Source organism: Canis lupus, chromosome 1 (genome assembly GCF_011100685.1).
Source record: "Canis lupus familiaris isolate Mischka breed German Shepherd chromosome 1, alternate assembly UU_Cfam_GSD_1.0, whole genome shotgun sequence".
NCBI classification, from domain to species: Eukaryota; Metazoa; Chordata; class Mammalia; order Carnivora; family Canidae; genus Canis; species Canis lupus.
In genome coordinates this window covers 55,586,185-55,609,351 of record NC_049222.1, presented here as the reverse complement: position 1 = coordinate 55,609,351, position 23,167 = coordinate 55,586,185, and the positions used below count along the sequence as shown (strand labels likewise).

Genomic DNA, 23,167 nt, shown 5'->3' with positions numbered 1-23,167 from the left:
TGGGGTGCCTGGGTGGCTCAGTTGGTTAAGCAAACCACTCTTGATTTTGTCTCAGATCATGATCTCAGGATTGTGAAATCAAGCCCTGCATGGGGCTCTGCACAAGGTGTAGGTCCTGCTTGAGATTCTCTCTCTCTCTCTCTCTCTCTTCTCTGGCCCTCTTATCATTAAAAAAATGCCGAGATTTCATTCTTGTTTATTACTGAATAATATTCCATTGTATATAAACACCACCTTTTCTTCATTCATTCACCAGTCAGTGGACAGTTGGGTTCCTTCCATAATTTGGCTATTTTAAATAATGTTGCTATAAACTAGGGATGTATGTACCCCCCTTTGAATTAGTACTTTGTATTCTTTGGATAAATACCCAGTAATGCAATTGCTGAATCTTAGGATAGCTCTATTTTTAACTTTTTGAGGAACCTCCATATTGTTTTCCAGAGCAGCTGCACCAGTCTGCATTCCCACCAACAGTGCACAAGGGTTCCCCTTTCTCCACATCCTCGCCAACACCTGTTGTTTTATGTTGTTGATTTTAGCCATTCTGACAGGTGTGAGATGGTATCTCATCATGGTTTTGATTTGCAGTTCCTGATGATGGACGTCTTTTCATTTACCTGTTGGCTATCTGTAGAAAGACAAGAAATCTTTAAAATAATCTTAGGAGTTACTAAATCCCAGATCTTGTTATTAGACTTACAATGTCGGTGGACTTTTATTAAGGTGGGCACTTCACAGACTCAGATCACGTGGGCACTTTCTTCTGAGCCTTCCAAATGGTCTCTCATTTTCCCAAGCACATGAATGTGGTTTATGATGTATATCTGGTATTACATATTTCTGATGGCCTCACCCTCCTGAGTTCCTCCCATGGTAGGCAGACAGCTGAGTAACCAAGTGCCAAGAACCTTCTGAGTGTTGAAATTTCTTTTTTTCTTTTTTTCTTTTTTAAGATTTTATTTATTCATTAGAATACACAGAGAGGAGGGGAGAGAGAGAGAGGCAGAGACACAGGCAGAGGGAGAAGCAGGCTCCACGCAGGGAGCCCGATGCGGGACTCGATCCCGGGTCCCCAGGATCATGCCTTGGGCTGAAGGCAGCGCTAAACTGCTGAGCCACCCAGGCTGCCCAGTGTTGAAATTTCTAAGCAGGGTTGCAAGAGATCTTGCTGTTGGCCTCAAACCTTCCCCCCAGTGCTGGAGAGGCTCCTCTACCCTACATCCCTCCCCTGTGAAATTCAGGGAGGAGGCAAGGGATAAAGGGCAAGAACAGGATGCAAGCTGGTAAAGGAATGTATGAGAAAGTTCCATGTGGGCTCTCCCTCCCACAGCTGCCCAAGCAGGAAGGGCATTCTTAGCAAAATCCCTACATCTTTTCAGACTTCAGCTTCCCCCAGGAATAACAAGCTCTGGTCATGGCTCAGATGATGGCTGGTCCCCCTGAGGCTGGGGGCAGACAGAAGGGCTCGCTGTCCATCCTTCCCGGTGCTACAGGAGTGATATCTTGGTTTACTCATTGTCTCATTCACAGGGCAAACCTGGCACCTTTGCCTGCTTCGTTCTGCTCTGATTGCACATCCTGTGTTACCTCGACTCTCTCCCAGGGTGGGCTTTGGGTAATATAATTAGAAGGAAAGAAGAAGAATAAGCAGCTCTCTTCATGGTAGCTCCACAGGACATTGGCTTGGGGTTTTACCTATTGGTGCTACATTCATGAAGTCATTGTCCATCCACTGGTCCATGTGGTCATTCAATAGTTTCTTTTGCTGACTCTTTGAGAGCACTGGAATTATTCTTGATAAGAATGGGACGCTTGGTGGGATGTCATCACGGAGAAATTAAATCATCACTTTTGATGATCTTCAGATGTTGTATGGAAGTGTTGAATCACTATATTGTACACCTGAAATTAATATAACACTGTATGTTAACTAACTGAAGAATCACTGGCTGGGTGGGGGGGGGTCACTGGAGAAGCCCGGCAAGGGGACTTCACACAGGGCCTGCCACATGTGAAGGCACAAGGCACAGAAGTGGGTCAGTGGGGCCATATTGAGGGGCATGCTCAATAATGACAGGCTATGAGCTGGAGTGACAAGGTCAGGTCACAGAGGCACCTGCCCTCATGATGAGATGCTTGTTCTTCTACCCCATAGCCAGGCCAGATCACTGAAGACTTCTCCGTGTGGGAGTGACGTGACATATTTACATTTTACAAAGATTGTCCTAGCAGAAATGTGGGAGTAACATGGAGCAGAGTAAAATAAGAAAGGAGGAAATGGGTCAGTCTGAAGCTGTTGAGAGACAAGGCAGTGAACAGTCCAGATGGGACAGATGGATCACACTGAGAGGGAATCCAAATGTTTGGAGCCCAAGTCCAGTGAATGGGCCATGGGCTTCTTGAGAGCAGACATCGTGCCTTGTTCATGTCTGCAGAGCTCAGTGCTGTGACTGCCATGTAGTAGGTGTAGACAGACAGTGAGTGTTGGTAGAGGGATGAAGAGGACCAGAATCCAGCTTGTGTGACATGTGGGAAAGAGCTGGCTTTGTTTCTAGGCTGAAGAGGAGGTAAGAGAGTCAGGCTGAAGGTTCAGCTCTGGAGAGGGGCTCCATGATGGAGTGAAGTCCCCCAAGGGGACGGAAGCAGAGTGAAGCCTCTGTGCAGGGCCCTTTCTGGGCTATGGTGGATGGAGCACACAAGGAGAGGTGTTCTTGGTGAAGAGGCAAGTCCATTGGCTGGAGGGGAAGGTATGGTGGCTGGGGCAGCTCAGGAGAGGAGAGAGGATGGGCCAGCACGGGGCACCAGCTGGGATGCTCAGCACGGCCCCGGGAATCAACACTTCTCTGCTGAATGCTTTCAGCTTCCTGGCTGTTAACTCCCCTACACATGGGTCACCTCACTCAAGCCAGCAGACGGGGAGCTTGCAGTTATATCAAACATTTTACCATCTTACAAACTGGAACAGAAACCATTTACTTTCCTCTAGAAGCATTTATCAGGCTGAACTAGCCTGCTAGGGCTGTCAACAGAGTACAACCAGATGGGCGACTGACACAGCAGACATTCTTGTTCCTCGGAACTCTGGAGGTGGGAGGTCCAAGATGTGGACAGGTTGGCCTCTGCTGAGGCCTCGCATCTGAGTGTGTAGACAGCTGCCTTCTCCCTGTGTCCCCACATGGTCATCCTTCTATGCATATCTGTGCTGTGATCCCCTCTTCCTATAAGGACACCAGTCTTGGGATGAGAGCCCTCTCTAATGACCTCATTTACCTTAATCACCTCTTTAAAGGCCCCGTCTCCAAACATAGTCACATTCTGAGGTCCGGGGGTTAGGATTGCTTGTGTTTGTCTTTGCTTTTGGTCTCCAGTGAGGAGCCATGCCTCATCTGACACAGGTCGATCCTCTAAGCAATACTTTACTTTTCTGCGCACTCACACACCAAGTGATCGGCAGGCCTGAGCTCTCGCCAGTGCTAACATTGCTTGAACTCTGTTTCTTTTATGTATGATGGTTCTTCGCTGCTAAAGAATGTCTCCAGACTTCCATAAACATGAAATAATTCTGCTTTTTTAAGAAGGACATGTTTCCTGATTTTGTCGAGAAAATTGGGGAGCAGGAAAGCTGCATTGTTTTCACCAATAATTGAAAAAAAAATCCTTTGAGGTTTTGTAGCAACATGTTCATGCCATGTGTCCTCTGCAGTTCTTTATGGTGTCCTGTTCGAGAAGAACAAGGAGGCTGCCTTTGCGAATTACCGCCTGTGGGAAGCACTTGGGTTCGTCATCGCATTTGGATACAGCACATTTTTGTGCGTCTACATCAAACTCTACATCCTCCTGGGCGTCCTGAGTCTGACCATGCTGGCGTACGGGATTGTTGAGTACCTGGAGGCCAAGAACCCGGGCAGGCCAGTTGTTGCAGAACAGACAAAGCCAACAGAGGAGGCAGAAACAGAGACAGTCATGTGACGGTGACACACGCTGCAGCACAGGAACTCTGTGTCGGCAAGACAGCTCTACCTGAAGTGCCTCAGAGTTTATAGCTGCTTCCTCACAATGGTGTCAGCAATATTTAGCCATCCCGAAGACACAGCATAGTTACCTACCATAATTTTTTCTATTCTAGTACGTTTTCAGTTCACCACGTCACCAGTGGAGATCGCGAGTGTGCAGGAAGGAATCCATGATCTCCAGCACAAAGGCAGAAAGTTGAGTGCATAATCAGCCAATGGGAACTGGCTTAGGTAGAACCAACAGCTTCCACCTGTTCATGTTGTACTCATCGTGCTTGTTGTTTGTAAGAGTCAGAAGGATGTAAAAATAACAAGTCTGACAGTACAATTTTATAATTGGGTAAACTGACATCCAGGCAAGTCAGCTGGCTCCCTCCCAGAGTCAGTGAGTGACAAAGCCAAACCAGAGTTTATGTCCCTTGAAATTTATAAACTACGAAGTTTCTAAATAAATGCAACGATGTTATCAACATTTCTCCCATTCAGATACTTTTATCCCAAATACTCACCTCACTCACACACACCACAGTCATCAGATAAGGGAGCCAGCTTGCTGTAGACTACAATCTGCAGGGCTGATGAGATGATAAGCCTGGACCATGGGCGAATTTATTACCTGTTACATGCACACCTTCTGATCAGAATCTACATCTACCAAGAGTCTATTCCCACCCTCGTCGTCTTTAGCCAGCTGCTAATGCTGGCCTCTGCCTCCTTCGGAGACGTCTTCCCTTCCCCGGAGCTCAGCACCCTCTGGCACCTCTGCTGGTGTCCCCGGGCTGTGTATTCCTTTCCCTCTTCACCGCACGGTGCTCACCTTTCATCCTCAGTCCTTGGTCTTCACCAAAGCGTCTCCTTTTACGTCCCATGAACGTGGCCCTTCTGCACATTTCTGCACCTCCTATTGTGGACAACCCCCCTCTGACTCCAGCCTGCACCCCAGCCTGACACTCTTCCAGGCCTCTCAGCAAAGTTCTATCAGGTCAAACTTCTGTTTAAAACCTTTCGTACCCTGCCCCCTTCAACGAGGAGAGCTTTGTCCAGTCCCAAGGCCCACAGGAGGATGCCGGGCTCCTCTCCAGGGCACTTTGCTCCAGACCTTTGCTCACAGGCTGCCTCCACCTTGACAACCTTCCTGCCCCCCACACCAATGCACCCAGCTTATGTGGGCTGTCCTCACAAGCCAATGCAACTTACATTCTGTTGTATTTATTTTTTGTACGAGCATCTCCCTCAATTGAACCTTGACCTTTGCAGTGTCGGGATACAATACCAGCAGGTACTTAGTGAATGTTCCATTCATGGTGAAGAAAGTCTGTCAATAATTCAAATAATTCTTCACCCATTCCTTGGTCTATGAAATTCCAGCCAGACCCTGGCCCCCTCACCCCCTCCCTCATTCAATACTAGTTGAACCCATTATGCTGGTGATGTGGTGGGGACTCAGACACGGCCCTCAGTTTTCAGCCTACTGAGGAGATATGCCGAATGAATAAAACTTTCAGCTGCTGTGAATTAATGTGTATGTGGCCTCTCCAATGTCACTCACCCTCAACTAAATCTCCCCTCAAGTCCCCAGCTTCTCCTCCCTGTCTTCCAGGCCCAGCTGGCCCTCAGCGGCCTTCTTTCCTCGGTCTGTTGGACCAGGGGCAGGCCCTGTGGTTCCCCACCAACTGGTTCACCCACTCTTCCACTGCCTCTGTGTACCCATCACCTACTTCACATCTTCCTAATCTCTCCTCTACTCTGAACTGAGGGCCAGGCCTCCCTTTTGTGTCTCCATGTGAATCATTTCTGCTCTCCTAGGATCAAACAAAATTCCATAACTACTTGAGGCCTTCAGTGATTTTGACAAAAGTGAGTTTTTATGTTCTCTGAATCTTGTGTTGTGGTTTTCCCCTTTTCTGCCACTTACTGCAGGCTGCCTTGCATTGCATTTGCCTGTAAGTTACCTGACCATCTCCAAACAAGGAGTTTGGATTATTTCACAAAAAGTCAAAGTTCAATAGGTATTTGCATAGAAGGCCCTCAGTGAGGGGTAGATGACAAGCCTGGTCCCTCCAACTCGAGGTTTAGGATTTTGTACATAAACGATGTGTGTCTTCTGGATGCACATCAGGTTAAGATAGGCTGATTTGGAACTGATTTTGGTTACTCTCTCAGCTCAGAGCCTTTGAAAGTGAGGCAATCTCACTTCCTTAAGAATCCCTCATGTCTTCCAGAGAAGCCCTTGAAGAGTATCCTGGAGATAATGGGCCAGATTTTCCTAACCCCACCAGGCATCTGCTGAGACACAGATGACACTGAGGAGTATGCCCAGGTCAAAGATCTGGGAAAAGACCCTCAGGCTGAGAGCAGAGCCAGGAAGTATAAGCAAAGCCTCACAGAAACCTCTAGGGACACCTGTCCAAGCCAGCATCCAGCATCAGAGCCCAGACACAGGGGGATGCAAGTAATCCTGATATTTTATGTTATTTTATCTTATTTTGCTTTGTTTTTAATTTTTTTTTTTTTTTTTGGAAGGCTGAGGAGGTGTCCTTGGTAACTGGTGACATTGACTATTTCCTGACCCAAGGGCAGCATGCTGTCGAGTGTCTAAGGGAGGGGGATGGGCTGACCTGACATAAAAGGCAAAGGTTGGACTCTCAGTACCGGTGCTGGGGATGCTCGACCCTCCCTCCCTGAGGGGCCTGCTTGACGTGTTTAGACACTCAAAGATAAGAATGTGAGCAGAGGGCCTGATCTTGGACTTTAGGCCCAAAGACCACCCTCGCCTCAATACCACGGGGACAGGGAAACAGTGCAGTATCTTCCAGTGTCCCCGCAGCAAGGATATTGCTGCCTTGAAAATTTTCACTCAAGGCTAAGGGGGTCACCAGAGTTGGGGTCACATGCCTGAGCACATGATCCCGTTTGTTATGGTTGATGCTCACTGGAAAGTGTGCCAGACAACTCTGCTGCCAGGAGCCCAAGGCCCTTGAGTGACAGGCGGCCTGTAGGTCAACCCTGATGCACACACGGCCTGTGGTCACTTGGGGAGCATTTGGCTGGTGCTAGTGGAGGTTCTCGGTGGGCAGCACTTGCCCATGTGCCCAACCAGCTGCTCGGCTGGGTGTCCTGGGTGTCCTGGCTCTCCCTGAAAGATTGTCTATGACATGCAGGTCTTCTCTTTTCCCTTCATGCTTTGAATTTCTTGATGGGAAGAGTTTGTGAATGTTCCCAGAACCCTGGTGCAGGGCTTGGACAGAGAACCCCCCATAGCTCTGGTCTCCTCTGCCTGGTCAGTGGGTGAAGGATGACAGCCAGTGCCCATGGTCACACCAGTACTTCTGGCCTCACCTGTGCTAGCGCGAAGCCAGAATTGTAGCAGAAAGTAAATGATTTAATCTTGCTGTTAGCATTCCTTCTATACAATGAGAATTATCTCATTTCATAAGGAATCATTAAGACAAAGTGTTGTTGTGAAACACCATGAAGTGCTGTGTGCGATGTGGTGTCCATCCCCTGGATGAAGGTTAAAAGATAGCACTTCCCAAGCATCCCTGGCCTTCATGGAGTTATTACAAACCTTGACTGGGTTTGATCCAACAATCCTAACTCTCTTGACCCAACTCCAGGGCTCAGCAACAAACACATACTTCTGTTACTTGCTCAGAGTAATTAATAGGGGCAAGGCTTAAAAAATCTATAATGTATGGATGTGTGTTACAATACATTATATAAAAAAAAACTCCCTGAAAATTGGAGAGATAGCTGAAAGAAAAATGCTAACTGTAGAAATAACAATGTTAAAACCACCTAATAAAGAGCAATGTGTCAGAAATTTAGGCTTATGGCTACTGGAGAGTCCCTTCAATTTGCTAAAATGAGCCCAAGTCTACTGGTAGCCAAGGCAAAAAAAAAAAAAACACAGATTATATAATCATCAATCTTGGATGAAAGAAGATTTGTCAGGGTTTTCAAGGAGAATCAGTTTCTAGGTCCTAACATGTAAAGGGATATTCATGCGTGTCCCTGAATGAGGAACATAGGCAGGCACAGCCAACGGCTGATAGACGTCCGGGGAGGAGGGTGTTTTATGGCAGTTTGCTTACCGGGACCCCTGACAGAGGTGGGGCGTATAATGGAAATGGGGTCCTGTGCACACATGGGGGAGGGGATCTAGGAGGCCCTGAGGGGGTGGGGGGATGCTCAGGGATGGCTGGGTCACTCTGCTGCCTTCTGCAGGACACTAGAACCTACTCCAGAGCTAGGGCCAAAGGCCTTCGAGGTCTTACCCTCATCCTCATCCTCACCTGGCTGGTGAGGGTCTCCAGCCTGGGCTTCACATCTTGTGACAGCAGCACTGTGTCTGTCTGTGTGTCTTTTCTCCTCTTCTGAGAAAGACACCAGGCCTATTGAGTGGGGGCCCACCCTACCCAGCCTCACCTCGTCTTAACTATACCCACAATGATCCTGTTTCCAAAAAAGCTCATATTCTGAGGTTTTGGGAAGGACACGAATTTGCAGAGGATGCTATTCACCCCAGTACGGAATTCACAAGAGAGAGGAGTGACATGATGTGCCTCAGTTTTTTTTAAATATATTTATTTATTTATTTATTCATGAGAGACAACATAGAGAGAGGCAGAGACACAGGCAGAGGGAGAAAGTCTTCCTGCAGGGATCCTGATCCAGGACTTGATCCCAGGACCCCGGGATCAGGACCTGAGCTGAAGGCAGATGCTCAACCTCCAGGCACCCAAGTGTCTCAATATGCCTTAATTTTAAAAGGCTCACTCTGGCTGTTGGCAAAGAATTGTTATACTATGTCTTGGCAAATTGAATGCCAATAAAAAAATATATATATACAAAAAAAAAGACAAAGAATTAAAAGCCATTGAACTAGGAAGTTGTTGAATCTTTTGAGCAAGAAAGGACAGCAGCTGGTAGCCGGGAGGCTTCCAGAGCTGTGAGTGGAAAAGGTGTGGAGGGCTCAGATGGGGGATGTGCTTGCAAGGCAGGGTCTATGAGATATGCTGAGGCAGAAGGAAAGGTCCCCAAGTTTTAATCACCGAAGAATCAGAAAGGCCAAGTGGCCACTTACTTACACTGAGGAGCCTGCCAGAGGAGCAGGTTCCTGGAGCAGAAATCAAGAGCCTGGTGTTGGTATGTGAGGTCTAATGTTCTCAGACATCCAGGTGGCTCTGGTGAGTGGCAGTGGGACATCTGGGGCTGGAATCTGGGGATGTCTAGGGAGGGAGAGAAACGGGGATGTCAGCACCATAGAGAGGCTGTTAAAATCATGGCTCGGAAGGAGACTGACGGGGTGAGGGGGCCTGAAAAGCAAAGCCCTGCACCTTCCGACTTTAGAGGTCAGGGCAAAGGGGAAGAGCCAGGAAGAAAATGACCAGTGGGACAAACAAGGACCCCTGAAAGAGTGACACAGGAGAGCCCATTAGTGACAGTGTCTCAACGACAGGTCAGCTTTGGTGTCCACTGCTGGGGGATGTGATCAGATGGTGGTGGGAAACAGATCGCTGGTTTGGCAAAACAACGTCACCTGTGTCTGTGGCCAGAGCAGCTCAGATGAAGGCCTGAACCAAGTGGCTCAACCAGAGGAGAGAAGTGAAGATGGGTGGGGGGATCTCCAGTCCTTTCCTGAGACTCTCTCCGGAAGCGAAGCAGCAGCTAGAGACTGATGTGGGGGCCGAGGATTGTGACGCAGCTGAAATGTTGGGCATTAAGTTTATTCTAGTTCAAATTCCTTAGGTGATAATGATGAGAAACGCAGGAATAATCACCAAGGTTAAAGACTCATCTGGGTCACAGAGCCGATTAGTTAAAGAAATGGGACAGAACTTGATTTCTTAACTCCCGGTTGTTTTTCTACTAAAAAGCGTAGCTGCTGAGGGACTCCAGATGTTATTCTTCAACTAAGATAGATGCACTTAATTTTTGCAGAACTTTCTGTTGAATTTTAAAATAAAGACAGGAAATGTACAATTATACAAGTACAGCTTGATAAAATTTCACAAACTGGATACAACCATATAACCAACACCCACAGCAGGAAACCGAACACCTGCCGCATGGAGCCCCATGGGGATCAATTCTATCACTTCCTCTGAGGGCAACAACTTCCAAACCATGGATTCTTTGTTATACCTAACTATATGTATTTCTCTCTTGATTCCATTTGATTGTAAAAGGATCATGTTTGTAAACGTCCTTCAAGAAGTACTGAAGTGATCATAGCAACCGATGAAAGTCCATTCTCAGTAAATATTCACCATCTTACTACTGAACCAGGTGCTGTGCTAGGGGTAGTAGCTTCCAGGGAATCTTAATCGGAAAGTGTCAAGAGCTTGGTCCCTGCTTGGGAAGATCTGCAGGGGCGGGGAAGATTTCCAGGTTCCCGTTGATCATGCTCTTTTTCACATCGTTCTACCTTGGGCTTGAAAGATGGAAAGATTCTTTCTCCATCAATCACATGGGGGATGAGTTTCGGTGCTCACTTGGTGGATAGGACTGAGGTATTAAAGAAAGGGAAAAGTCTACTTATTGGTTCAATGTTTCCTTGGACTCTGCCAAAGTTCTAGATTTAAACATCATAATGAACTCAGCTTATTCTAGATCTTATCAGAGGAGCTGAGTGTGTCCTGGTGCAAGGAACACTTGCACCTGAAGGTGAGACTCCATTGACACCATGAACAGCGCACACTGCTGAGGTCCCAGAGCCTCAGATAGCAAGCCCCAACCCCGGGAAATAGTGCAAGTGGTCCCAGCGGGGATGGGGTGCTCCTCTGGCTCCCTTCTCTGACCCCAAGGCCCAAAGTCCATGTGGTCAGCCACTAGGAGGCTCTCAGCTTCCCTTAGGCCTTCCATGTCAGAGGGGTACAGGATCCCACTGCAACACCATCCAAGGGAGAATTGAGCCCAGTGAGAAATTCAGAGACACCACCCAGGGGAAGAATGTGGAAAAGACATAGTTTGGGGAAATGAGTTTGCTCACGGTGTTTGTTTTGGACGAAGCCAACATGTTTCATCTGGTAAGTGCGCCCCGCATCGTTTTACTGCTTGAGTTACCAGTAATCTCGCAAGCTGACGTAAACATCTCGAACTGAAGGGGACAATTTTAAACGAATGAACGAATTCAGAATTTGTAGCTCTCTAAACTAGATGATTTCGGCCTAGAAATCCTAACTTGCATCTGGATTGCCAACCCTGCGTCTGTGCATCACTTGAAATCACAGCCAACGCCACCGTCGTTGACGCTCGTGAAGACAGCTGGGGGATGGGCTCCATCATTCTGTTTTTATATTATTTCCCGGCACATATGGCTGCAGGGTAACAGTAAATAATTAACAACGACTGAACACGTCAAACCAAAAAAGAAAAATGCCTGGTAGGCTGCAGACAATGAATTACTTTTATTCTTGGTTTGCTAATTAGGAAATCTGTGGTGTTTCCCTGCGCCTGGCACGGCGTAGCCCACGTCTCCGGCTGTTGTGTTGAGCAGTTTTATATATCACGTGAAGGAATTTATTGGTCCTGCAAGGGTGTAACAGTGTCTGTAATTAAATACTTGGCATTGAAACATTAAACATTAATCAACAGAGTAGTAAGATGCCGGAGCCTGAGTGAGTCAAGTACAAAGATCCCACGTAGAGGTGCCTCTACGCAGAAATGCCTGGGCGGATTCTCTTGGTGTCGTCCTAAAGTCCACAGGTGGGGCGAGCAGGTCCCAGGGGACAGAATGCGGGTGTGGGGGCAGCGCACAGCCTCGAGGGAAGGACGGGGCCGACTGGGATCCCAGGGGTACACTGGCTTAAAGGAACAATAAAGATTCATTTTGGAAACTCACCTGTTTTTCTGTGGAAATGACTTATTTTGAGATCCCACCAGGGAAAAGCACGAGGAGATCCCAGGCAGTCCCCAGGGGAGCCCACCTGCATCTTCTCGCTGCCCTGCATCCTCAGGTTTGCAGCTGATGGGGCCCCTGAGCTCCGGGCTGAGTGTGGTCCCCACAGAAGGAAGAAAACCCTTGAGAGGAAGATAGACGAGACACAGACAAGCCCGGGTCCACATCCCATGGGCTTCTGAAGCCCTCAGACCCTGAGGTCCTGAGGTGATGTGCCCCCTTTGTGAGGAGAGCAGGCTTGCATCACTGAGCCACCAGCACTGGCGCTTCCAGCTCTGCCCCTGGGCTCTGCAGTGGCTGAAGGCAGACCACAGACCCCCTTGGAAGCAGGGCCTGCCTTCCTCACACCGAGCCGGGCTCAGGGACAAGTGCATGGACATCACGCCCAGCAGTGGACGGGGCCGCAGTGTGGGCCTCCATCCCCAGACCCACCCGTCTGCGAAAGCACAGGGGGCCAGGGCTGCCAGGACCAGCCACCGTGCACTTTGACCGGCGGGGCCCCTGCGCTCCAGATTCCGTGTGACTCCAGGGGAATAGCACTCAGTCCCTGGCTGGGTTGTGTGGCTTCAACACACTTTCAGTCCAGGAAACACATAGAGTGCCTACTGTGTGCAAGGCCACAGCAATAGGAAGGGCAGGGCCAGCCCATTGTGTGACAGGTGGGCAGGAGGAGGGCACTCTGTGGCATCCCATAGGGAGTGGGTGGGAGGGGTCAAGCCAAACATCCTGAGCAGCCTGAGTTTTCCAAGATCTAATGGACGCTAAGGCTTTGGAGCAGAGCAAGACATGTCCTGGAATGCAGATGGCTGCAATGTAAGGGGAGCAGCCTTCACTAAGGTGAGTGTGAAGGGCGTGGGCCCCAGGGGAGGGGAGCGGGGGACATGAAGTAGGGATGCACGGAGGCCACAGCAGGGGCCTGGTGTGGGACATGTGTGGAGCTGGAAGTCAGGGCTGGGATGGGGTTTCAGCTGAACAGAGGCTGAGGACTCGGGGGAAGGCCTTGAATGCCATGCTAGGAAGTGTGGCCTTCAGACATAGACAGGATATTTTGAAGGCTTTCCAGTAGGAAATAAAAAAATCACCACAGGACATTGCCTTCCTATGTGCAGTTTACAAAGGGACAGGCTCAGCTCTGCAAGTCCTGGGACAATGGACATTTTTACTCTGAGTCAGTTCTGTTCCATCAGGGCTTGTTGCAGATGGATGTGACGCTTGGGACTCTGGGTGCAAGGTGTCATCAGATGTGGCCTTTGCCCCCAGGGAACTGATGGCTTTAATCATCAATTACAACCTATTATTAATGCAAAAAATAGTTCAGGGGCATCGACTTAGAATAAGTAAAAATTGTTCTGAGTTTAAGGTAATAGTAATGTATTTCCAAAAAAAAAAAAAAAAATGGTTGCAGAGGACAGTCCCTCCTCCACCACCTGGCTTCGCCTCCCTGGGAGCCCACAGCCACTTGCTGTTTGCTAGTCAATAAAAATGTGTGAACCACTTCTAAATTTGAAAGTCACCTCACTGAGGAGTGTGAAGTGTCAGTCTCATGGGCAGCACTTACACCCAGCAGGACGGCGGACGTTTCTAGATGTTTACAGTATGGCTGAAGGCTAGACCATGGATGGTAAACAAGTTAACAAAACCACATTTTCACGTGGGACACAAGGACACACAGGCTGCGTATAGCAAGTCCCCAGTAATCCCAAGTGAGAGCAGGGAAGATGCTGTTGAAATTAATTGTTAAGGTTCTGAAAGACCGAGACCCTTTTATGGCAACATGAGAGGTGTTCATTCTTTCATCCTACGTATGTGTACGATGTAAACAGACACCCTGGGGGAACCCGTGGACTGATGCTCTTAAAGAAACTGGTTCTCTGCATCAGTGGGATCTGTGTTTGCTCTTGCAGTGTCAAATTTTAGGGTCACCTGAGAAGGAATATCCTTCTCCCTGACCTCGGAATATTTCCTGCCTCCATCCAATGATGACAGCCATGCATGGTGCTCGATTGCAGGGCCTAGCACTGCTGCGGGGTCCCGGTCCAAAGGCAGCCACTGGGGCTGTTGGTCCCACAAAGCAGTCAATGCGTGAAAAGATAGTGCACGCAGAGAGAATAGGCTCTGGTTGTATCTTGAGGTCCCAGGTTGCAAGGGAGAAGATGGGAGAATTAGCACTCTGGTGGGTGTACAGGTGCCGGGAGCTAGCATCCGTGGGAACCAGTCCTCCGGAGAAGCTGGGGGCCCGCAGGGGCGTTCTCAGGGCTCCCTGGTCCTGTAGCGATGGCAACGTTAAATGCAGCTGATGTCCCTCCTGTGGGGCCCCGCATACCCAGGGACGTCCTTGAGGTCAGGGGAAGAGAAACCTCTCCCTCCGTGGGCTGGGACTGTGTGACCCTGTGACCAAGGCTGAGCCACACCCAGGAGACCACAAAGCCCCAGGATTATAGTAATGACCCAGTCATACGTTTGGATGTGCGGCTTCTAAGAGCCGGGTAGCTGCTGCTCCTCCGATGCTGCTGATGCTCTGGTGAAATCGGCCCAGGTCCAGCCGAGGAAGAGCCAAGAACGTGGCTTGCCCTGAGTTGTGCGTCTCCAGTTGCACATCACCAGCTTCGCTGGGCCTTTTCTTGTTCCTGCTTCACACACGGAGTCGTCAGATGGTGGTTCTGTCGCAATGTGTGTTGATGTTTTCCATCCAGACGAGGGCTTGCACCCTAGGAATGTTCCAGCCACGTTCCCAGTCACAGGCTGTCCCTCTCCTAAAGCATGTGGACTTCGTCCTGTGGGCCGGGGGACCCTTCCCCCTTCGGAGACTGGCTCAGGATGTTCTGGTTTCCTTCTGGAAGTTTCTACATGGAGCCTGACCTTAACCTTGGAATGCCACACAGGGGTTCTTTATCCATCAAGCCTCATTGACAGACGCGCCGTTTCCTGCGTCTGTAGATCTATGGCTGTGCACCTGCCAAGGCTGTGCCCACGTCACAAGGCCCCTCCTTGGGGCCACACCTGGAACACAGCTTCCCACCGGAGAGTGCGTCCGGAGCGGCAGGCGGGAGAGCATGACTCTACCAACATGACTGTACAGAGGTAACAATTTCTCTGCGGTGAACTGGCAGGGTGTACGTATTATTAGTAATTATTATTACTTTGATATATTTCTGGGCCAATCGTGATATGTCTGCGTGACTGCCCAGGGCGGAGGAGAACTGTATTCCAAATAAAGTGTTTTCAAGTTGGGAGACAATGTTAAGTGGCTTCTTTTCAGGGTAAGGAGAGCCCTTCTGACCAGCAGTCCCACCTGTGTTCAGGTTTAGAGCTGCAGCAATCGTGTTGCCAAGGGCCTCCACTCCAGCCCTGGACAAATGGCAAATATTTTTAAATATTTAACAATTTCATATTAAATTTTCATGTCATATGTGTGTGTTTGTATATGATATTTACACCGAATTGTACATTACTTCGCCTTTTAAATATCAGTACAGTGAACCAAACTTAATATTTTAATTATTTATTACAAGCATCAATTAATATAAATGGATGCCTTTGGGAAACAGCCAGGGCTCCCTGCCTGTGCAAATAAAATACCCAGCACCGCTGTTATTATATGAGTTATTTGTATCTTTAATTAATTTCATTATAATAACAGTCATTTCAATTTCCTGCCCATACAGCTTGTATGTCACAGTTTTCAAGTCCAAATACCCGTTTAAACACATAGTTACTGACTTAAACACTCAGAAGGTGGAAAGATCTAGTGCTTATTCACTAAAATGTCAGATTTGGTGATGTCGATTTTAGTTGGGAATAGAATTTTCCACTGAATTTTGGGTTCGAGACAGAGAAACGTAAGTTAGCCATAAACCTCTTGGCTCCTGACCTATAGATACGTGGGATGTTATAATGTTATAAAAAGGGAGAAGAAATCTGAGGCAGAAATGAGCAATAGAGTAGGAATCCTCTACCTGTCTGTACTCGGATTATTTACCCTCGGCTGAAAAGGAGGAGGAATCCACGACGGCTTGCATTCCTGTAATTTTATAGGAAAAAAATGTCACCCCCATGCTCCCCCTGCCCCGACGCTGCCTGGTTTGCTGGCTCGTTCAGCTGTTCTGCAAACAGGGCAGCCGATGCAGAAAGACACTAAAGACGGCCCTGACCTCATGACCTCCTACTCTGCTGGATGAGGCAGGCGTGTGGCCATTTCCACACCAGGAAGGGGCAGCGAGCAGGGCCCTGTAGAGACCTAGCCAGAGACCCCAGGGTGGGGGCACCTACAGCGACAGCACCCCGACCTCCTGGCCTGAGCGCAGACATGCAGAGCCCACACAACCCGGGCTGGAGCACATTCACCGCAGGTGTGCGTGGAGCGCAGGTGTGCGGACTGGGTGCCAGGGACCCCACCTCCCTGCTGGTCCCAGGGCAACGGCTCCTTGGTGTAAACAGGCCGGTTGTCAAGGCCAGGACAGACGGTCGGACGCATGTAATGAAATACAAAGCCTCCTCCCCTTACAATGGCAGAGGCTCGAGATGCCGCTTCCCTGCAGGACACACGGTCGCCCCTGCCCTGTGACCCCCATCCTGTGGCCCCCGCCCTGTGACCCGAAGCCCCACCTCCAGGCCCTGATCACTCTTGGCACCTCTGAAGCTCCTGCTCCCTGGCCTGGTCTTGGGTGTTTCTCACCTCCTCTGCAGGGCCTCCCTGCTTCCCTCCTCAACCCCCAGGCCCTGTGCCTTGCAGCGATTTGCCCCTCCTCTTAAGGTCACGGGGTATTTAATTGTATACAAAAATACATGAGGGAACGGTGACAGCGGGAGCCACCACCCGCCTACACAAACAGCCTTAGTGGTGTCACCCCATGGAGGAGACACCTCCAACCCTCTGCTGGAGTTCGATGCTCCTCCCCCCTCACCTCCACCTTCTTCTCCCCCTTCACCTCCTCCTTCAGCAGCAGGAGGCCAACCTCTGGACACCATAACACAGGGAAAGGACACGTGCATCTCGCAGGTGCTCCTACATCCATGGACCACATGGCCACAGCTGGAGCTGGAGCTTCCCAAGGCTGGTCCTGCCGTGGCCATGAGCAGTGTCACCTCGTCACCTTCCTCCCTCCTACAGATGAGGACTTCCTTTCCCTCAGCTCAGGCCAGGAAGAAAATGGGTTATTATGAAAACCTCCGTGGATAGCTTCACTTTTACCCACGAGGAAAGCCATCTCTTCTAGATGCAACCATGGTGTGATGGTCAGCTCATGAGGCCCGCTCCAGAAAGGAGCCGAGGCCCTGTGGCTCCAGGCCCCAAGAGCATGTGCCACAGGTTTTGTCCGAGTCTCCTCGGGCAGGTGGCTTTGCCCCCAACCATCGCTGTCTCACCTAGAGTGAAAACATCCTCACTCACCTTGAAGTCAGCACCTCCTCCTTCCGACCTACCGGAGGCCAAAGCCCTGGAGCTGGCATGTGCACCACGGAATACCGGGAAGGAGCCTGGACACCAAGCCTCATCCTGGAGGGTCCTCTGCTGGCTCCTCTTCACTCAGCCACCACCCATGTTGCCTCCCCCGTGATGGCCTCTTCTCGCCAAAGACCCGGTCCTGACGCTCTCCCAGGGAGGGCTTCCGAATTTATCCCTGACCCGTTTTTCATCCCTGTGCCTCCTCCCCGTCCCACAGGCTTTTCTTAATCAGTCAGAACTACTTGCTGTTGTCAGCATCCGTGAGTCTGAAAGAGGCAGGATGGAGAAATGTCAGCAGCTCCAGAAGAACTTTTATTGAGCAGAAAAACTCTTTTTTTTAAAAGATTTTATTTATTTATGAGAGACACAGAGAGAGAGAGACAGACAGAGACAGAGACATAGAGAGACATAGAGAGAGGCAGAGACACAAGCAGAGGGAGAAGCAGGCTCCATGCAGGGAGCCTGAAGTGGGACTCAATCCTGGGTCTCCAGGACCACACCCTGAGCTGAAGGCGGCGTTAAACCGCTGAGCCACCAGGGCTGCCCCAGAAAAAACTCTTAGTGATGCATTTGATTTCTCCATGAAATTTTAACAGGAAGACAGATACTTAGCTGAAATGGGATCCAGTGGGTGCATTGCATAAGCAGCCCTACAAAGTACCCGAATTCTCATTAAACCAACTCTATAACACCACCTCTCAGAGGTTGACTGATTGGTGGGGGAACCCGGGTTTGCAGACCGGCCTCGAGAGCTGCATCTCAGATCTGTTCTTGTCCACTGACCTGCGGGGTGGGAAAGAGGCCAGGCTCTTAGCCACCAAGTGCTGATTCCCCACAAAACAAGGCTCCAACCACAATGCCACACTGTTCTTGATAGCCTCCAGGGCTGGGAGGGTGGAGACTGCCAGAAATTGGACAATAATCAGTTTGGTTTGCCTGACTCAGTATTTCCCACTCCGCTTTTGTGAAATGGTAGCTGATATAACAGCAATCTTAAGAGGGCTTCATGATCGAATAAGCTTGGGAGGAAAGATGGCATATTTCTTGGAGCTGGAAAGAGTAAAAACACTTTCCACTGTGTCTCATCCAGCTTCCATAATTATTTGTGACTCCGGATCTTCCTCCTCTCCACCCCTCACATGTGTGTGCGCACACACATTCTGCTAAAATACCTATTAGTGTCATTGAACATGGTTTGCAAACATTGCTGTGGATCGCCAAGATTGGATTTCTTCATAGCCGTGCCGCATTTACAAACTCTGTGCGCTCCTCCTGGTCCAAGCAGTAACAGCACCGGCAAGGCATGTTGACGCTGCTTGTGTTCACAGCTCTTTTGGACATTGTTTCGGAGCCACCGCCCCAGCCTGTTAGCAGCCTCAGGACCAGAGGCCAGCTGTTCTCTACGGTTGGCTTCAGATTCGGAAACAAAGTCGCTGGGAACAAGGTGTCTGCTTCACTCCTTGACTCTTCTCAGTTTCAAATCTGGAAAAAAAAGGGTGAGCAAGCAGGATTTCTCTCCCTTCCGGCCTCCCTCCCACCCACCTTCTCTCTGGTCAGACTGACTTCACTGAACATACAGTACACGTCAAAGTTTACTCCTTTAGCATCTGTCAAAATCTCTCAAACACTGCATAATTTCCACCAAGTAAGTTATGTTTGCCTCCTTAGATGATAAATTATGCATGAACAATCCTAATGTTGTCAAAGAAACAAGTCGAAATTGCCTGAACTTGGAATTTTTGATGAGCTTGTTGTTTTAGGACTTCAGAATATGGACACCCCCCACCCACCCAAGACTTAAGACTTTTTTTTCCCCCTAGGTCATAACAAAACATCATGCCTCATCATCAGTTTTGATTTTCTCAAAAACGGTCTTATTTTCTTCCTTTGAAATTTCGGAAAATTGTTGAGTGTGCACTTTTGATGTATCTTGCAAAATGTGAGGCATGATCTTGACATAATCATTGTTTTTACAAAATGAGTTTTTTAAAACTCAAATTTTTCCTATTTTTTTCTTGCAAGTTAGCATGTGTTTGAGAGAACCCAGTCTCTGACCCTGGGGATGCAAGGCAGGGGCTGGTGGTCATCATAGGTGTCTGGTCTAAGCTCCTTGAGCCTCTCAGGCCAAGGGACACCTGCTAATCATGTAATGCCAGCATCTCACACTTTTTTCCATGTTAAAATTCAAAATAATGCAAAATGTGACATTTGCTTTTTCTAAAGAATGTTCGGGTTTTAGGCCAACAGGATTCATTGCATCTCCAGGCACAGAGCAGAGCGGCCCTCAGCAGCATCAACGGTGTGACTGCCAACACTTTGAACATGTCACTAAAAGGAATAAATGGGCAGGTAGCTCTGGAGAGACGGAATGTGCAGGGAGGGGTAGGTCAGTTTTCGCAGGCGTAGTGGAAATGTGGGTATCCAGGGAGACCGTATGATGTGAGGGAAGGCACAGACCAAACAGCTGGCCATGGGACATGGACTCTTTTATGTGAAAGCTCCTTGAGATTGTGATCTCCCCACCCACCTGCTAACGCTTTTGTGATCATCAATTTTTAGAAAAGCGAGCCTTATCTGATGGTGGAAGACAGACCTCCAGGGCCCATCCTGAAGCCACCAGTGTTTCATGTGGACGACACCACGCCAGAAGTGGTGCAGAGTGTCCTGCTGGAGCGTGGGTGGGACAAATTTGATAAAGGAGAGCAGAACGTGGAAGACTGGAACCTGTACTGGAGGACGTCGTCTTTCCGGATGACCGAGCACATCAACGTTAAGCCGTGGCAGCGGCTGAACCACCACCCAGGCACCACCCAGCTCACCAGGCAGGACCACCTGGCCAGACACCTGAAGCACATGAAGAGGATGTACGGCACGCCGCTGTACGAGTTCATCCCACTGACATTCATCATGCCCAACGACTACAATAAGTTCGTGGCCGAGTACTTTAGGGAGAAGCACGTGCTGGGTGCCAAGCACAGCTACTGGATTTGCAAGCCTGCCGAACTTTCTCATCGGAGGGGGATCATCATTTTCAGCGACATTAAAGGCTTACTCTTTGACGATACATATATAGTACAGAAATATATCTGCAACCCCCTCCTTGTGGGCAGATATAAATGTGACCTCCGCATCTACGTTTGTGTCACCGGCTTTAAGCCTTTGACCATTTATATCTATCAGGAAGGGTTAGTGCGGTTTGCCACGGAAAAGTTTGACCTCAGTAATTTGCAGAACAACTATGCCCATTTGACCAACAGCAGCATCAATAAATCCGGGGTCTCGTATGAGAAAATCAAAGAAGTGATCGGTCACGGTTGCAAGTGGACCCTCAGCAGGTTCTTCTCTTACCTTCGCAGCTGGGATGTGGATGACCTGCTTTTGTGGCAGAAAATCACCCAGGTGGTTATTCTCACGGTGCTCGCCATCGCACCCTTGGTCCCCTTTGCAGCCAACTGCTTTGAGCTCTTTGGGTTTGATATTTTGATTGATGACAACTTGAAACCATGGCTTCTAGAGGTCAACTTCAGCCCTGCCCTGTCCATAGATTGTTCAGCGGACATATCGGTAAAGAGGAAACTTATCCATGACACCATTGAACTGATTTACTTGCAGGGTCTGAGAAACGAGAGGACGGGATGTCGTGATGGTGCAAAGGGGAGCCACAGCGTCTCCCTCACGAAGCTGGATGTGGGCAGATTCAACAAGGTTTGCAGTGCTCTTCCCTGTGAGTCCCTCTTACAGTTCACGAGTAGAACATTTAAGGACGAATCTGCTGTAAAGAAGGCTATAAAAATATGCCCTGAAAATAAGCATGCCTCCCAGCCTAGGGAAATGACTAGCAGGAAGAAAGACCTACTTCTGTCAACAAGAGAAGCCCCCAAAACCAAGCCAAAGCTAAAGGGCAGACGCTCGCCCCACAAGAAGATCATTCCATTCATGTCACTCATTCAGTCACGCGCGGACAAGACCAGCATCTCCCCGTGCGTCCCCTTGGACAACGGCAAAGTGCCGGGTCTCCAGGCAGGGAACTTTGTTCTCATTTTTCCCTTCAATGAAGCTACGTTTGGAGCTTCTAGGAATGGACTGAATGTCAGAAGGATAATTCAAAAGCTCCAGAAACTAAAGAATAAGCAACATTCCCACATGTTGGAAATGGAAACAAAAAGGTGACAGGGTCTGGGGAAAACCAGGGATTCCTTCGCCAGAGACAGCAACAGCTCAGCCCCTGACCTCTGCATCCAGCACTCTGACCACGTCACTGGGACCTGATGGGGTGTGTATGTAAATATAACGATTCTGCAAAGCAGAACACATTCAGGTGGTGATTAAATTATATGATATGATTGGCTAATTTCCTCCGATTTTTGGGAGAACACCACCCAGCCTGTTGCCTGCGCTCAGAAATCCTTTATATTACAATTATACTGTACACTTATTTAAACATGAGAAAAGATTATTAGAACAGTCTTTTCAGGATTCTTAGGTGAAAACACTACCAAAAAGGCCAAAGGTTAACTTTTTGGTTTTTGGCTCTCTGCTCCTCCCCGTTTGACAGACAGCCACATTGTCTGGTGCTGTGCCGGCCGCGTCCCCGAGACACGATGGTGAAGGTCGGAGTGAACGGATTTGGCCGTATTGGGCGCATGGTCACCAGGGCTGCTTTTAACTCTGGCAAAGTGGATATTGTCGCCATCAATGACCTCTTCATTGATCTCAACTACATGGTGTACGTGTTCCAGTATGATTCTACCCACGGCAAATTCCACGGCACAGTCAAGGCTGAGAACGGGAAACTTGTCATACGGGGAAGTCCATCTCCATCTTCCAGGAGCGAGATCCCGCCAACATCAAATGGGGTGATGCTGGTGCTGAGTATGTTGTGGAGTCCACTGGGGTCTTCACCACCATGGAGAAGGCTGGGGCTCACTTGAAGGGTGGGGCCAAGAGGGTCATCATCTCTGCTCCTTCTGCTGATGCCCCCATGTTTGTGATGGGCGTGAACCACGAGAAGTATGACAACTCCCTCAAGATTGTCAGCAATGCCTCCTGCACCACCAAAGTCATCCATGACCACTTCGGCATCATGGAGGGCCTCATGACCACCGTCCATGCCATCACTGCCACCCAGAAGACCGTGGATGGCCCTTCTGGGAAGCTGTGGCGTGGCGGCCGAGGGGCTGCCCAGAACATCATCCCTGCTTCCACTGGCGCCGCCAAGGCTGTGGGCAAGGTCATCCCTGAGCTGAACGGGAAGCTCACTGGCATGGCCTTCCGTGTCCCCACCCCCAATGTGTCAGTTGTGGATCTGACCTGCTGCCTGGAGAAAGCTGCCAAATATGACGACATCAAGAAGGTAGTGAAGCAGGCATCAGAGGGCCCCCTCAAGAGCATCCTGGGCTACACTGAGGACCAGGTTGTCTCCTGTGACTTCAACTCTTCCACCTTCAACGCCGGGGCTGGCATTGCCCTCAATGACCACTTTGTCAAGCTCATTTCCTGGTATGACAATGAATTCAGCTACAGCAACCAGGTGGTGGACCTCATGGTCCACATGGCCTCCAAGGAGTAAGAGCCTCCTGGACCACCAGGCCCAGCAAGAACAAGAGGAAGAGAGAGGCCCTCAGCTGCTGGGGAGTCCCTGCCCCAACTTAATCCCCCAACACACTGAGAATCTCTTGACCTCCAATTTACATCCTAGACCCCGAGGAAGGGGAGGGGCTTGGGGAGCCCTACCTTGTCATGTACCATCAATAAAGTATACTGTACCCAGCCAAAAAAAAAATTTGTTTTTTAATACGCCATTTT

At 49.3% G+C, this 23,167-nt stretch overlaps 2 protein-coding genes, 1 long non-coding RNA gene and 1 pseudogene across 8 annotated transcripts in view; 3 read left to right on the top strand and 1 right to left on the bottom strand.

Moving 5' to 3' along the window:
* The window catches only part of UNC93A (unc-93 homolog A), a 41,657-nt gene extending 37,165 nt beyond the window's left edge, over nucleotides 1-4,492 (top strand). For all 5 annotated transcript variants that reach the window (XM_038526547.1, XM_038526550.1, XM_038526549.1 and 2 more), the window contains one exon: nucleotides 3,707-4,492. In XM_038526547.1, coding sequence (XP_038382475.1) covers nucleotides 3,707-3,972 — 266 coding nt within the window. In that variant the 3' untranslated portion in view covers nucleotides 3,973-4,492. The remainder of the gene's footprint in view (nucleotides 1-3,706) is intronic.
* Nucleotides 1,139-12,430, bottom strand: LOC111095973. Of its 2 annotated transcripts, none has more exons than XR_005353801.1 (4): nucleotides 11,863-12,430; nucleotides 9,559-11,549; nucleotides 9,107-9,247; nucleotides 1,139-1,905 (listed from the first exon to the last, which is right to left on the bottom strand). It is a non-coding gene; the product is annotated as an uncharacterized LOC111095973 (long non-coding RNA). The 2 variants fall into 2 exon arrangements; XR_005353800.1 differs by lacking the exon at nucleotides 1,139-1,905 and adding an exon at nucleotides 8,632-8,800 and having other exon boundaries at nucleotides 11,863-12,429.
* Nucleotides 12,431-19,512: 7,082 nt separating this feature from the next.
* On the top strand, nucleotides 19,513-21,568 carry TTLL2 (tubulin tyrosine ligase like 2). Its single transcript, XM_038526546.1, has one exon. It carries the CDS (start codon nucleotides 19,940-19,942, stop codon nucleotides 21,530-21,532), a length of 1,593 nt encoding a protein of 530 aa, XP_038382474.1. The 5' UTR covers nucleotides 19,513-19,939; the 3' UTR covers nucleotides 21,533-21,568.
* On the top strand, nucleotides 21,552-22,938 carry LOC111095971 (annotated as a pseudogene).
* Nucleotides 22,939-23,167: the final 229 nt, after the last annotated feature.